The following is a 13,257-nucleotide window of genomic DNA, read 5'->3' on the forward strand; positions in this document are numbered from 1 at the left end:
TTTTCGAGTGTAAATGTGGAATGTTTTTTAGGTGATTTTAACGTTTTTTTCTTTTTGATTTTATTTCCACCTAGTGTTTTACATCCTTATCCGCTACCCCATCTCCACAGACACACACACGCGCTGTGCGGAGAGGGGAGGCTGGGTGATTAAATATGTGCTAAAAATATTTTACCTATAAACACGGAACAAAATTAAAAACACGTTGAACTTAAACTCAAACGATGACCCTCTTAACTGTTTAAATGGTACCAGTTAATGTTGCATTGAATATCATGATGCGGTGACGAGCATAGGAAAATGGGGGGGGGGGGGGTTTGCACGAAAGCATGGCAGCAATAGCGGGAAGCTAACAAGAACACGAACCGGCCGCTCCCGCCGCCCGATTGCCGTGCAGATCGACCCCACCATCGCCGTAGTCGTTCCGTTCCCACAGTCCGTCCGTTTCCATAATCTGCGCAAAAAACAGAGCGAATTACATCAGCAAAAAATCCTTTCATAATACACCCCTCACCCGTTTCCACCTTACCTTGCGCACCACCTCCTCGAATGCGTCCTTCACGCCCTCGCTCGTCTTCGCGGACGTTTCGATGAACATCATGCGGTGCTTCTTCGCGAACCGGAAGCCCTCCTCCCGCCCGATGGCCCGGTTCGGGTGGTCGATCTTGTTGCCCACCACCATCTTGGCCATGTTGTTGCGCGTGCCGTAAATTTCCAGCTCGTTCAGCCACGACTCGAGCTTCTGGAACGTGTCCGGCTTGGTGACGTCGTACACGAGGATGGCCCCCTGCGCGTCCCGGTAGTAGCTGGGCGTCAGGGTGCGAAACCGCTCCTGGCCGGCCGTGTCCCAGATCGCCAGCTTCACCTTCACCCCGTCCAGGTCGAGCATCTTCGTCTTGAAGTCGACCCCGATCGTGAGCGCCTGATCGCTGTCGAAGTCGTTTTCTGTGAAGCGTAGCATAAGACTACGGAAGAAAGGGGTGAGGGTATCAAGGGCAAACACAACACCAATCATATGGTAAGTGCGCCATTCGCGGAGTGAAAGAGGAAACGTGACGTCATTGTTTACATGTTTTTTGGGGTCCGATTACTCACTGTACGTGGAGCCCGGGAGCTGGCCCGGGAGCTCTACCACAAACGGAGGGAGGGAAAAAGAAGAAAAACATACCTAGATTTTCCAACTCCGCTTTCGCCGATTATTAATATCTTGAACGTTGCCAGAATGCGATCCGGATCCATGATGATGGGCTGTTGTCGTTGTTGTTGCTGTTTGTGCGAGCTTTGGTGCGTTTTTCTTCACGGAAGGGTGCGGCGGCGAACCTGCACCGCTAATCACAGCTTGTACAATTGGGTTGGGGAAATAAAATGCACACGCACAAAAAACAATAAAGAAATCTACAACAAACGGAGAAAGAAGGTCGTTTTTCGACCGTGTAGTTCCGTGTTTTTTCTGCGTGCTTGCCTTCCCTTTTGTAGAACGTATCTGACACACACACACAGGTCCGAAAAAAACAACAAAGCGAATCAGACGGATGATTTTGACATCACCGACACGGATGCTGTCAGCTGTGGGCACAAAATGCTGCTTGGGAATGGATGGAAATAATTTACAGTGTACTGAGAGTGGAATTTATTTAAACCCTGTCACTGGCAACCAAAAAAAAACAAAAAAAAACTTCATCTTCCAGGCAACCGGGCTACCCGGGTAGCCTGCGATTTTGGAGGCTTATAACTGTTGAATGCGGAATACAATATTTATGCAATGTTCTGATGAAAATTTAATAAACTAATCTAGTTTCTATAACAGTACTTAGATCGGTTCAACTTGCTACCGTTTTTATGTTATAGAGCGTTTCTACATACACCCAGAAAGCAGCTGAGAAAATAACTGACAGCATGCTTTGACAGCGACTGACAGCGTTTTCGGCGAGAGAAATCTCCTCGGCATGCAAACCCAAGCGCCACAGATTAAGCTTAAACGACTGGAAAATTGAATGTCCATAGAAAAAAAAATGAAAGCTCCACAGCTTCATTGGTTTGATCAATAGATGGCGTATTACAACTCATCATTATATTGCTATCCTTTTCTTGCAATGTGTTTCGACAAGTTTCATCTTATCATGACCTATATAGCCTTCTAACTTTCTGAGCAATAATCTATATGAATGGTCGCGTGGTCAGATACGTGGGTATCAACACCAAGGACCATTACTCAAATCTCACTTGCTTCAGTGCTGGTGGATTCCGTTCCGTTTAAGTGGATTCCGTTGCGGTTTAGTATTTACAAACAATCGTATCGCCGTTCTAGTTCTAGCGTTTGATAACTTCAATGCGAAACCATACAACAGTACAGAGGAAATGAGAAAGCTCTCCTCCAAGCGAGGAAGCTCAACTGGTTGGGGTATCCCACCAACAGAGAGCGCCACCAGCTTTTTTGCAATTTTTAGAATGCATGAGTCGTTTGCCGTCTGCTAAACGAAGTCTTTCTATATTCCGTTTAGGTAGAGTGCTTGAGTCGTTTAGAAGCCGTTTAGTGGTCGTTTAGTGGATTTGTGGCACTTGGGAAGAACGATGGAGCTGAGAAAAAAATGAATTGGCAGTTTATGGCGACACACATTTTTCGCCTTCGATTGCGCAACGCTTGGATTCGGCACGGTTTCTTGTGGTTGTTGCAGTATTAACAAAATTAATGTTTTGATTTATTGATATGTATGGTTTGTACAGCATTTTGCTACATGGGTATCAACACCATCGACCATTATTCAAATATCACTTGCTTTTGTACAAATGGTTCACATTGGAGTTTAGTATATAAACAATCGTATCGCCGTTATAGTTCTAGCGATGCATAACTATAATGCGAAACCATATAGCAGTATAGAGGGAAGGAGAAAACTCTCAAAGCAAGGAAAGCGCTCCACTGGTTGGGTATTCCAACAACAGATGGCGCCACCAGCTTTGTTTTTGCTATTTTTAGAATGCATCAGTCGTTTACCGGCTGCTAAACGAAGTATTTCTATATTCCGTTTAGGTAGAGAGCTTGAGTCGTTTAGAACCCGTTTAATGGTCGTTTAGTGGATTTGTGGCACTTGGGAGGTCTGGATTGGATAAAACTTGTCGAAACACATTGCAAGAAAAGGACAGCAATATAATGATGAGTAATAATACGCCATCTATTGAGCAAACCAGTGAAGCTATGGAAAAATCTGATATTCAGGACAAAACAGAGTCAAAATGTATAAAAAAATAATTTAAATTACATGATATTATCTTTGTTATACTAAAATTTTTAAGTCTAAACTTACTAAAAAACAGAACGAAAAGCCGTTCACCCTGCCGATATCGCTGCAAAATGCCACTTGGGAAACGTCCCGTCGAGGTAAATTCTAGAAATCAGTTTGACAGTTCTCTCCCCCCACCAACATTCGCGCTGTCAAACGCACGAGGAGGTTCGGAAGAAAAATTTTCCAAACAATTGCATCATAACTTGCTCCAGCGTTGAACCGTGCGTGCGGATCCCACGAAATCCCTAGTGCGTGTACGTGCGTGTGTGTGTTACCGAAAACCGACCCCACAGAAAGAAACGAAAATGCTGAAGGCAGCCAGATATTTGTCCCGCACGTTGGTGGAAAACCACAGTTTGCTACAAAATGTAAGTAGAGTTTGGTTGCTAGGGAGGGGAAAACATCGAGCCTCCGTGCCGGTCGTGTTCGCGATCCGGAACAATCTTGCACTGCTGGTGGTGGCGCAGATTGTGAGGTTAGAAAACATGGGGAGGGCTTGTGTAACAGGGCTCGCTCTCCCTATCATGCGAGAAGGGGGTCGCACAACTTTCGATGGAAAGGAATTGTTGTATGAAATGGAATAATATGTGTACATTTAAATTAAAGTCTTTAATTTCGTCTCATTGCTCAATCTCATGCAACTAACACAAGCTCTACCGTTCGATCATTTCTATTACAGGGACGAGCATTGCCCAACAATGTGCTGGCCCGGTTCAAGTAAGTATGATGAAATACTGCGTGAGCAAGATAGATTAAGGAGGAAGTGGTGCCGAAGTGCACATGACACCCGGTTGCGAAACTAATTTCAAAGGGATGTTATTACAATATTGCAACATCGAGACAGGAAACTGCAGTGAAAATAGGCAATTTGAAACATAACGCGTAGTTAGGCAGTGCGGGCTGACCTGCTGGTGCGTAATTAGGAGAAGGGTTAGCTGATCGAAGAAGTATGTAGTTGCCGATACACTGCGGTGGTGTTGCTGCGTAGAACGTTCTAGATTGCAGGTGTACCCTGCTGCATCCTGGCAACTGTGATGTACGTTTGTAAAAATAGGCTTACAGGAATGGTTTATTGTGACCTGACGTTTAGGATTTAATGTTCATCTGTTGACCTTGACCATGACTAACTGCACAATGACGTAAATTCGGTTCGAACCATGAGGGTATGTTGTACCGGCAAGCTCTTTAAATGAAAATGTGCATCTTCTGTCCTCGAATGTCCCAAGCTCAAGCAAAGAAAGGTTTAGAAAGGACTTTTGAATAGGTTGAACCCCCCTTCCCTCTTGCTTCCGCTCACCCCTGTCCTGTCTCATCTCCCTATTTACAGATCGGAACAGGTCAAGGGTGCAGTTATCGGTATCGATCTCGGCACCACCAACTCGTGCGTCGCCGTGATGGAGGGCAAAAATGCCAAAGTCATCGAGAATGCGGAGGGCGCCCGTACCACCCCGTCCCATGTGGCGTTCACCAAGGACGGCGAACGGTTGGTGGGCATGCCGGCCAAACGCCAGGCCGTCACCAACTCAGCCAACACATTCTACGCCACCAAGCGACTGATCGGCCGCCGGTTCGATGACGCCGAAATCAAGAAAGATCTCGCCAACCTGTCCTACAAGGTGGTGAAGGCGTCGAACGGTGACGCGTGGGTGCAGGGCAGCGACGGCAAGGTGTACTCGCCCAGCCAGATCGGTGCGTTCGTGCTGATGAAGATGCGCGAAACGGCAGAAGCGTACCTGAACACACCGGTCAAGAATGCGGTCATTACGGTGCCGGCGTACTTCAACGATTCCCAGCGCCAGGCGACGAAGGATGCGGGACAGATTGCGGGCCTGAACGTGCTGCGCGTGATTAACGAGCCGACGGCGGCCGCGCTCGCGTACGGTATGGACAAGAGCGAGGACAAAATCATTGCGGTGTACGATCTGGGCGGTGGTACGTTCGACATTTCCGTGCTCGAGATCCAGAAGGGTGTGTTCGAGGTGAAGTCCACCAACGGCGACACGCTGCTGGGCGGTGAGGACTTTGACAACCACATCCTGAACTATCTGGCGGCCGAGTTCAAGAAGGACCAGGGCATCGACATCAAGAAGGACGCGATGGCGATGCAGCGGCTGAAGGAGGCGGCCGAGAAGGCCAAGTGTGAGCTGTCCTCGTCGGTGCAGACGGATATCAACCTGCCCTACCTGACGATGGATGCGTCCGGGCCGAAGCATTTGAACCTGAAGCTGACGCGTGCGAAGCTGGAAACGCTCGTGGGCGATTTGATCAAGCGCACGATCGCACCGTGCCAGAAGGCAATGTCCGATGCGGAGGTGAGCAAGTCGGACATTGGCGAGGTGCTGCTGGTCGGTGGTATGACGCGCATGCCCAAGGTCCAGTCGCTCGTGCAGGAAGTGTTCGGCCGGCAGCCATCGCGCGCGGTCAACCCGGATGAGGCGGTCGCTGTGGGTGCGGCCGTGCAGGGCGGTGTGCTGGCGGGTGATGTGACGGATGTGCTGCTGCTCGACGTGACGCCCCTGTCGCTCGGTATCGAAACGCTGGGCGGTGTGTTCACTCGCCTGATCAACCGCAACACGACCATTCCGACGAAGAAATCGCAAGTCTTCTCCACGGCGGCGGACGGCCAGACGCAGGTAGAGATTAAGGTGCACCAGGGTGAGCGTGAGATGGCGTCGGACAACAAGATGCTCGGTTCGTTTACTCTAGTCGGCATTCCGCCGGCACCGCGCGGTGTGCCACAGATTGAGGTTGTGTTCGATATCGATGCGAACGGTATTGTGCACGTGTCGGCAAGGGACAAGGGAACGGGCAAGGAGCAACAGAGTGAGTATTTGCCCCGGGGGGAGGACACCATTCATAATTTGCAATCATTGAAATCTAATGAATTATGTCGTTTTTTTTAATGCCCACAGTCGTCATCCAATCGTCGGGCGGTCTGAGCAAGGACGAAATCGAAAACATGATCAAGAACGCGGAACAGTATGCACAGGCCGACAAACAGAAGAAGGACCGCATCGAGGCGGTCAACCAGGCGGAGGGTATCGTGCACGATACGGAAACGAAGATGGAAGAGTTCAAGGATCAGCTACCAAAGGAAGAGGTAGGGGAAAGAATCATTTGAATTTGAATTTTAACACAAATTAATCAATTTTTTCACCTATTTTCCTGCAGTGCGACAAACTGCGTGAAGAAATTGCCAAGGTGCGAGAAATTTTGGCCAACAAGGAGGAGGCCGACCCGGAGGAGGTGCGCAAAACGACCAGCGCCCTGCAGCAGTCGTCCCTGAAGCTCTTCGAAATGGCGTACAAAAAGGTAATGCATTCGTTGCTTCCTTTTATAGATGAATTAACGGTTCAAAAGGAGGGTTTTTTTAACTAAAAATTCAAATATTCTTGCTTACAGATGGCATCCGAGCGCGAGGGTAGCAGCGGTAGCAGTAGCGGAAGCAGCAGTAGCACCGGCTCGGAGGAAGCGGAAAAGAAGGAGAACAAAAACTAAAAGAGCCACCCCCAAAAGACTCAAACCACCACCAAGCAAACCCCCCATCACTCCAGCTACACAAAAAGGAAAATAATAAGGCATACAAACCACCACATAAACACAAAAAGGAAAGGATTATAGGTATATGTAACTGTAGCGTTTAAACCTCCGTCGAAAATCGATTTGTGTAATAAGTGCTGCGTAAGAATTCTATTTTGAATTGCACTGCTGCAAAGCACAATATCCCTCGCTCAGAATAAACACACAACTCTGTGTCTGTGGAAAGGAAATGATTGATTGTCAAAATCAATCACCACCGTAAAATACACAGCAGCTACTACACGGATGTGATAATTATTTGCGCGCCTAGCAGTTGATTTTGCGGAGAAATTTCCTTAATAATCTCTTTCGCTTTTCGCAATCCTCCCATGTTGACGAGAGAACGGGAGAGAAAGATTGAGAGATTGAGAGAGAAGAATTCTTTCAAATGGCCAGAGACCCTGAGACAAAAAAGGGCATGTAAAATTGCGTAGTGTTATCGGTAGTGTTAATTGTAACTTTCTGCCTGCTGCTCCACTTGTGAACATCGGGGAGAGAGAGAGAGAGGGAGTAGCTTCCCCCAGGAGCGCAGGATTAAAATCACAAAGAAATTATGATGCAAAAAGTTAAATAGTAAAGAGCATTTTATTAGGGGAAAAAGGGGTGACGAGAGAGACAAAGAGAGGTCCCACTTTAGGTTCAAGCTGAAGCGGAGGACGTCGTCGTCATTGGCCCTTTTTCCTCTACTATTATATTACACGGAAAAGCAACATATGTTTGTTCTTTCGATTTAGCGCTTAATCGTCAACAACTACAATAAAGATAAAACTTGCAGTTTTTTAGTTGTGTAGAATAACAGTGAGTAGGAAATTTTGTATTTTTTTTTTTTAATTTGAATTTTACATTCGTAGTGTTTTAGTGATTTTTTTTGTTCTTTTCAAACTCGTTGGCAATAAATGGATAACATTTTAAAGGTATATAACAACAATTTTTGTTTTTTATTGGTCTATAAATGCATTTTCGTTCGTTGTCTCTTTTAGGAATCAAGTTGATCCGAGGATTTGCTAAGTTCATCGCTCTTCAAGAGGCATAAAAAGGACAAATTGAAAAGAACATGTTATAGCATCATCCAGGAGCGAAGAATTGGCTAAAACAACCTTAAAAATAAACACCAAAATTACATCTTCACATGTAATAGATATACAAAATATTTAGATTTTCATGAATCTCGAGATTCATAAGAATCATGTGATTCGTGTAATTCGAGTCGCGATTCAAAACACTCTTCATTGAAGGTTCGTATGAATGAATCTTTACGAATGATTCATGAAGCACAACACTAACAAGATCCTAACGTACTTTATTCTTCGTTTGAGAAGATTCCTTGATATGAATTATTTTCCATTTTAAGGCATTTCGCTCTCGAATTGAATCATGAAACCGAATATTAAGAGTTATGTTTCTTTCTATCTGCTTGAAACGTCAACTAAGAAAGTTTTTCGAACGGTTCTTTCGTCATGATTGGAAAGAATAAAGGAAAGTATTAAAAAAGGGCATTATATGAAGTATCCGGAATTGTTTAACATCTTGTTGCATGTTCTCTTAACTGTTCAATTAACTCAACTGAATCAGAATGAAGTTTGAAATTGAGTTTTTTTTTTAAATTTCAATCTAAAAGCGTTAGATTCTTGAATCGGTATATACTGATGAATCTTTAAATGACCTTAAATCCATTGATATAAATGAATCACTAGAGATTTATTAATCTTTAAAGAATCGTGTTTCCCTTCGGATTCGTGATTTGAGATTCAAACCATTCATCACTGTGTACATTCATTCATATACGAGAGAATCGCGAAGCACAACACTAACAAGATCCCAACGTATTTTATTCTTTTGAGAAGATTCATTTATATGAATCATTTTTTATTTTAATTGATTTCGCTCTCGAATCGAGCCAAGAAACCGATTATTCTGAGTAGTTCTTTTGACATGATTGGAAAGAAGAAAAGAAACTATGAAAAATATTTATTATTTAAATTATCTGGAGTTCATTAACACCCAGCTGCACCATGATATCTCAACTGCTTAATTAATTCGATGAATTTCACTGAATCAGAATGAATCTTAAAAATGAATGTTTGAATTTGTATCTCAAATCTTGAGATTTGATTCGAGAATCGAATCGCTCATTACTGAATATTCATATGAACGATTTAAAACGAAAGAATCACGAAGCAACAACGTTTTTTTGAATTTTGAATGATTTGTGAATCGCTGAATTCATTGCGATATTCTTACCCAACAAATCCAATTCATTTGATTCCCTTTAAAGACTCATTTAGATGCATGAATCTGAATCCAAGATACGCTAAATACAAAGTAGAGTCACTAAGTCCTGATTCGGAGACACAAACAACCCAAATTTACAGCGTCTAGTACAAAATTGTCAGTCAGAAAATACCAGTAAATCAGTGAAATAAACGATCAATTCAAAACCCCATTAGTAGACAGCCTGCATTTAAATAAAACACAATCATAACTAGTAAATTTTGAAAAAGAACATCATTTATTAACATTAATATGTGATGTATTGCGCAGAGCAGCTTAGCTGTACCTTGTTACCACCGAAACTTACTAGGTAAGTGAAAAAAAAATTTAAAAAAAAACCTGTAGATGAGGCCACTTCAAAGAAGACTTTCCCTTGAACTACCCATTCTCCCCAGTTACACTTCAAAAACATTCAGTCAGGACGGCAGAACGAAATCAAGTAATAATCGCACTACACGACTACTGAACAAAATAGTTCCCTTCTTATCGCCCCTCATCACCCTTATCAACTATGGTTGGCAGCACGCGGGCGGGGTTTACTTTACATTCACTTTCACCCGGCTGTACGCATTGCCGACGACACCCCGCAGATTCCAGATGTTCGCGAACGATTCCGGCTGCGTGTTGTAGTTACTGTCGACCGCTTTCGAAACGATCTCGAGCGATGCCCCGCGCTGCCCCTTCGGTACCGGAATTTTCGCCGTCCACAGTGACCACGACCAGTGCCGCCCTGGCCCAGAACCCTTCTCACTCTCATCCAACGTTGCCACCGTCCACGTTTTCCCACCATCCGCCGTCAGATCAACGCGCACAATCTCCGACCCACCGCCGGACCAAGCGTACCCCCGCACCGTCACGTATCCGTCCTTTTCCACCTGCACCGTCTCTCCGCTGGCCGGTGTACAGATGGCGGACGTGACGGGCATGTTCTGTATCGCCGGTGCACTCTTAAAATCGACCGTATCCCAATCCGTGCTGGGGCTGAAAGATTTGTAATCATTCTGCTGCCAGTGGGAGGAACTTTCCGCCCGCGACACCACAATCCGGCCCAACCATTTCACGTTGCGCGATCCAACCACCCCTGGGACAATCACGCGCACCGGGAAGCCATGATCGCGGTTCAACGGTTGACCGTTCATCTCGTACGCCAGTATCACGTCGCCCCGCGGGTCCATCGCTTTGGCCAGTGGAATGGACGCACCGTACGGTGTGCTGGTTGGGTCCGTATCGAGCCCTTCGAACTGTACGTGACCCTCTTCATCGCCCTCCTTTACGCCCATGTCCCGCAGGACATCGCAAAGTCGTGCACCGGTCCACTGCGCATTGCCGACGGCTGAAGCACCCCACGGCAGTCCCTTGATCGGTTTGACCTCCATCATTTCACTTCGTCGATTGCCCCCACACATAATCGTTGCCGTGACGGTGTGCTTCGGGTACTTGAGAAGATCCGGAAAGCGAATCGTTTTACTCCGGCCCGTCTTTTCGTTCTCCATCTCCAGCTCGTAGCTTTTAATGTCCACCTCCGGCACCGGGAGATGGTTGCGGACATAGAAAAATTCACTAAAATATAAAAACAACGTTAAAAATTGGGATTTAAATGAGATGACAGTTCATTGCTTACTTCGGCGTCAAGAAACTGTCCACCAGCACGGACGCCGGTGGTTCCGCGTTGAACGGTTTCTGTGTTGCAGGCTTCAGAATCGGATGGCGCTTCGGTTCCGCAGACCAGGGATCGTGCAGGTCCTTCGTACTGACCACATCATCCGCCCGCAGATTACCGATGCGGTACGATTCCAGCAACGTTAGCACCTCCTTCGTGTTGTGCTGCTGGAAGATGTGCCAGAACGGGTCGATAGCCCCGCCGGCCGCTAGCATCACCTTATCGCTGCCCGGGTGCTTCGGCACGAAGGAGGTTATGTCGTACACGCCGACCCCGTACGTTACCCAGATGCCGGCCGAAGGGCCGTTGTGCTTCACAATCTCGTCCATCGTGTATTCGGGCAGGTCTTTGCGCACGGTGTCGTGTGCTCTGCGGATTTCTTCCAGTGATGATGCTTCCTTTGCGTACACACTGTTGCTGGCTTTCTCTGCAAAAAGGAGGGAGAAAGATGAAATTTTAATATTCAAGGGACTAGTTCCTTCATATGTACTCTTCAATACATCTGAAGTACAGCTTGGTGGGATTGGTTACTAGGCAACCAACCTAGGTTTCTCTCTATTGTTGTGACATTCATAACTATGCTTTCCTTGGCATATCTAACCCTAACAGTACAGCCAATGCTTGTTTAATTAGTTCCATAATTGCTTTTTAATCTATCTAATTACCCCAACATTCTTATCTCATCTCTTTGCCATTTCAATTAATTCGCATTCAAATATAGAGGGAAAGTGGTCCATCCCACGACCAACACCCCCCACTCCCTATTGTAACCACGTCAAGCAAAAGATTGGCAGCAAACCAGCAGACAAGCAAGCAAAAAGCAACACGTACTTATCTTCTCCGTTATCAAGTATGTCAATAACGATCCACCGAAGATGACGGCGGCTGTCGCCGATAGCGGCGTACTATCAGCCGGCCGGTTTCCACCCCTTCCACCACCTGATTGATGCTGTCGTTCATGGTAAAGTGATCGAGTTTGCACAGTGCCACCGTCAATGCTGGTTGCATTATCCGCAAGTGAAATCACACGGCACGAGGCAGATTGCAACAAAAGACGGTGCCTAAAAAGAGAGAAGCAGAAAAAAGACGACACACAAATTATCAATTTTTTTGTTTGCAATTCTTCTGCAATGGCGAACATCACCTCCCTTTACTCGTACCTGTTTGAGGCGAGAATGCGTCTGACAAACATGGTCTAGTGGCTGCGCTCTTCCCGTTGCTATGTAACAAACCGGTTTCTTCGAGCGAAACGATGTCGTCTCATCCAATTTGGGCACTTGGATTAAATGAAGCTGAACCACAACAGCAACAACAAGTGTTGGGGTACGCGCTTTTTGACGATGCGTATGCTGCTGCGTATACGCTGTAACTGGGACGGGGCGCGTTGTTTGCGCCTCAACCTGTACCTGCCCACAACGTGGCGCAGGTATGCTGTTGTCGCGGTTTATGTTTTCGTTCTGCTACGATGAAATCTACAGCTGATAAGAGATAAAGTGTTTTCTTTTGCGGGGTGTCTTGTTTTGGGGCCCGCTGTTTAATAGATTCTGTGGGGGAGGGCAGGCAACTTCGCAATCATACCAATTAATCCACTTGAAATGCTCTGTGAAGGAGTTTGATATTGAGTTTTTTAACGATATAAGGGAGGGGGCACACCTCCAAGGATGCACACAACAATGTACGTCTAATTTACTTTTTAAAACAAATCCGCAATATCAGGATTCTTGCTGTTCTTTTATCACTTTTTTATAACACTCTTTACACAAAATATTCGTACATTTAATTAAAAATAGTAATCCAAAACCAGAAATAGCCCGATTGCGATCGGTACGAAAACAACACCGCGATAGGGACTGACAGAACAGCTGAAAATCATCGTTATTTTTGTGCAAAACAAACCGCCATCGATAAGCGGCGGCTAGACGAGCCGGCAACATTCGAGCACCAGTGCACTGCTCGAATCGAGGGAGATTTGTTCGTTCGAGTAGCTGTAGGTGCAAAAAAGACACTTTTTTAGGAAATAACAGAAAAATCAGCGAATTTTGAGGACACATTTTTTGCAACCAAGAATAATTCCTTGGACCGACCAAGTCTTTATCGCAAAAGTATTGGTCACAAAGTTCTTGGTCGCAAACTTCTTGGTCGCAAACTTCATGATCGAAAAATTCTTGGTCGCAAAGATCTTGGTCGCAAAATTCTTGGTCGCAAAACTCTTGGTCGCAAAGATCTTGGTCGCAAAACTCTTGGTCGTAAAATTCTTGGTCGCAAAATTGTTGGTCGCAAAATTCTTGGTCGCAAACTTCTTGGTCGCAAACTTCTTGATCGCAAAACTCTTGATCGCAAAATTCTTGGTCGCAAAATTCTTGGTTGCAATATTCTTGGTCGCAAACCTCTTGGTCGCAAAATTCTTGGTCGCAAAATTCTTGGTTGCAAAGATCTTGGTCGCAAAATTTTTGGTCGCAAAAG

The 13,257-nt window shown here is 45.6% G+C and overlaps 3 protein-coding genes across 5 annotated transcripts in view; 1 reads left to right on the forward strand and 2 right to left on the reverse strand.

Moving 5' to 3' along the window:
* Positions 1-35: 35 nt before the first annotated feature.
* The window catches only part of LOC120955601 (ras-related protein Rab-18-B), a 69,489-nt gene continuing 56,267 nt past the window's right edge, over positions 36-13,257 (reverse strand). Inside the window, exons 2-4 of one of the 2 annotated variants that reach the window (XM_049609953.1) lie at positions 1,169-1,450; positions 530-965; positions 36-454 (exon numbers count right to left, since the gene is read on the reverse strand). In XM_049609953.1, coding sequence (XP_049465910.1) covers positions 350-454; positions 530-965; positions 1,169-1,239 — 612 coding nt within the window. In that variant the 5' untranslated portion in view covers positions 1,240-1,450 and the 3' untranslated portion in view covers positions 36-349. Of the gene's footprint in view, positions 455-529; positions 966-1,168; positions 1,507-13,257 lie in introns of those variants that run through there. The other variant, XM_040376629.2, reaches the window with a different exon arrangement.
* Positions 3,435-7,673, forward strand: LOC120955774 (heat shock 70 kDa protein cognate 5). Its single transcript, XM_040376907.2, has 6 exons — positions 3,435-3,652; positions 3,964-4,001; positions 4,612-6,107; positions 6,197-6,384; positions 6,456-6,596; positions 6,687-7,673. Exons 1-6 carry the CDS (start codon positions 3,590-3,592, stop codon positions 6,780-6,782), a joined length of 2,022 nt encoding a protein of 673 aa, XP_040232841.1. The 5' UTR covers positions 3,435-3,589; the 3' UTR covers positions 6,783-7,673.
* On the reverse strand, positions 9,350-12,649 carry LOC120957357 (sulfite oxidase). 2 transcript variants are annotated; one of them, XM_040379534.2, is made up of 5 exons: positions 12,485-12,649; positions 11,955-12,394; positions 11,626-11,855; positions 10,756-11,221; positions 9,350-10,694 (listed from the first exon to the last, which is right to left on the reverse strand). In XM_040379534.2, the coding sequence occupies exons 2-5, from the start codon at positions 11,984-11,986 to the stop codon at positions 9,671-9,673; spliced, it is 1,752 nt and encodes a 583-aa protein (XP_040235468.2). In that variant the 5' UTR covers positions 11,987-12,394; positions 12,485-12,649; the 3' UTR covers positions 9,350-9,670. The 2 variants fall into 2 exon arrangements, with proteins under 2 accessions (XP_040235468.2, XP_040235469.2); XM_040379535.2 differs by having other exon boundaries at positions 11,955-12,272; positions 12,373-12,649.

Source organism: Anopheles coluzzii, chromosome 3 (assembly GCF_943734685.1).
Source record: "Anopheles coluzzii chromosome 3, AcolN3, whole genome shotgun sequence".
Taxonomy (NCBI): Eukaryota; Metazoa; Arthropoda; class Insecta; order Diptera; family Culicidae; genus Anopheles; species Anopheles coluzzii.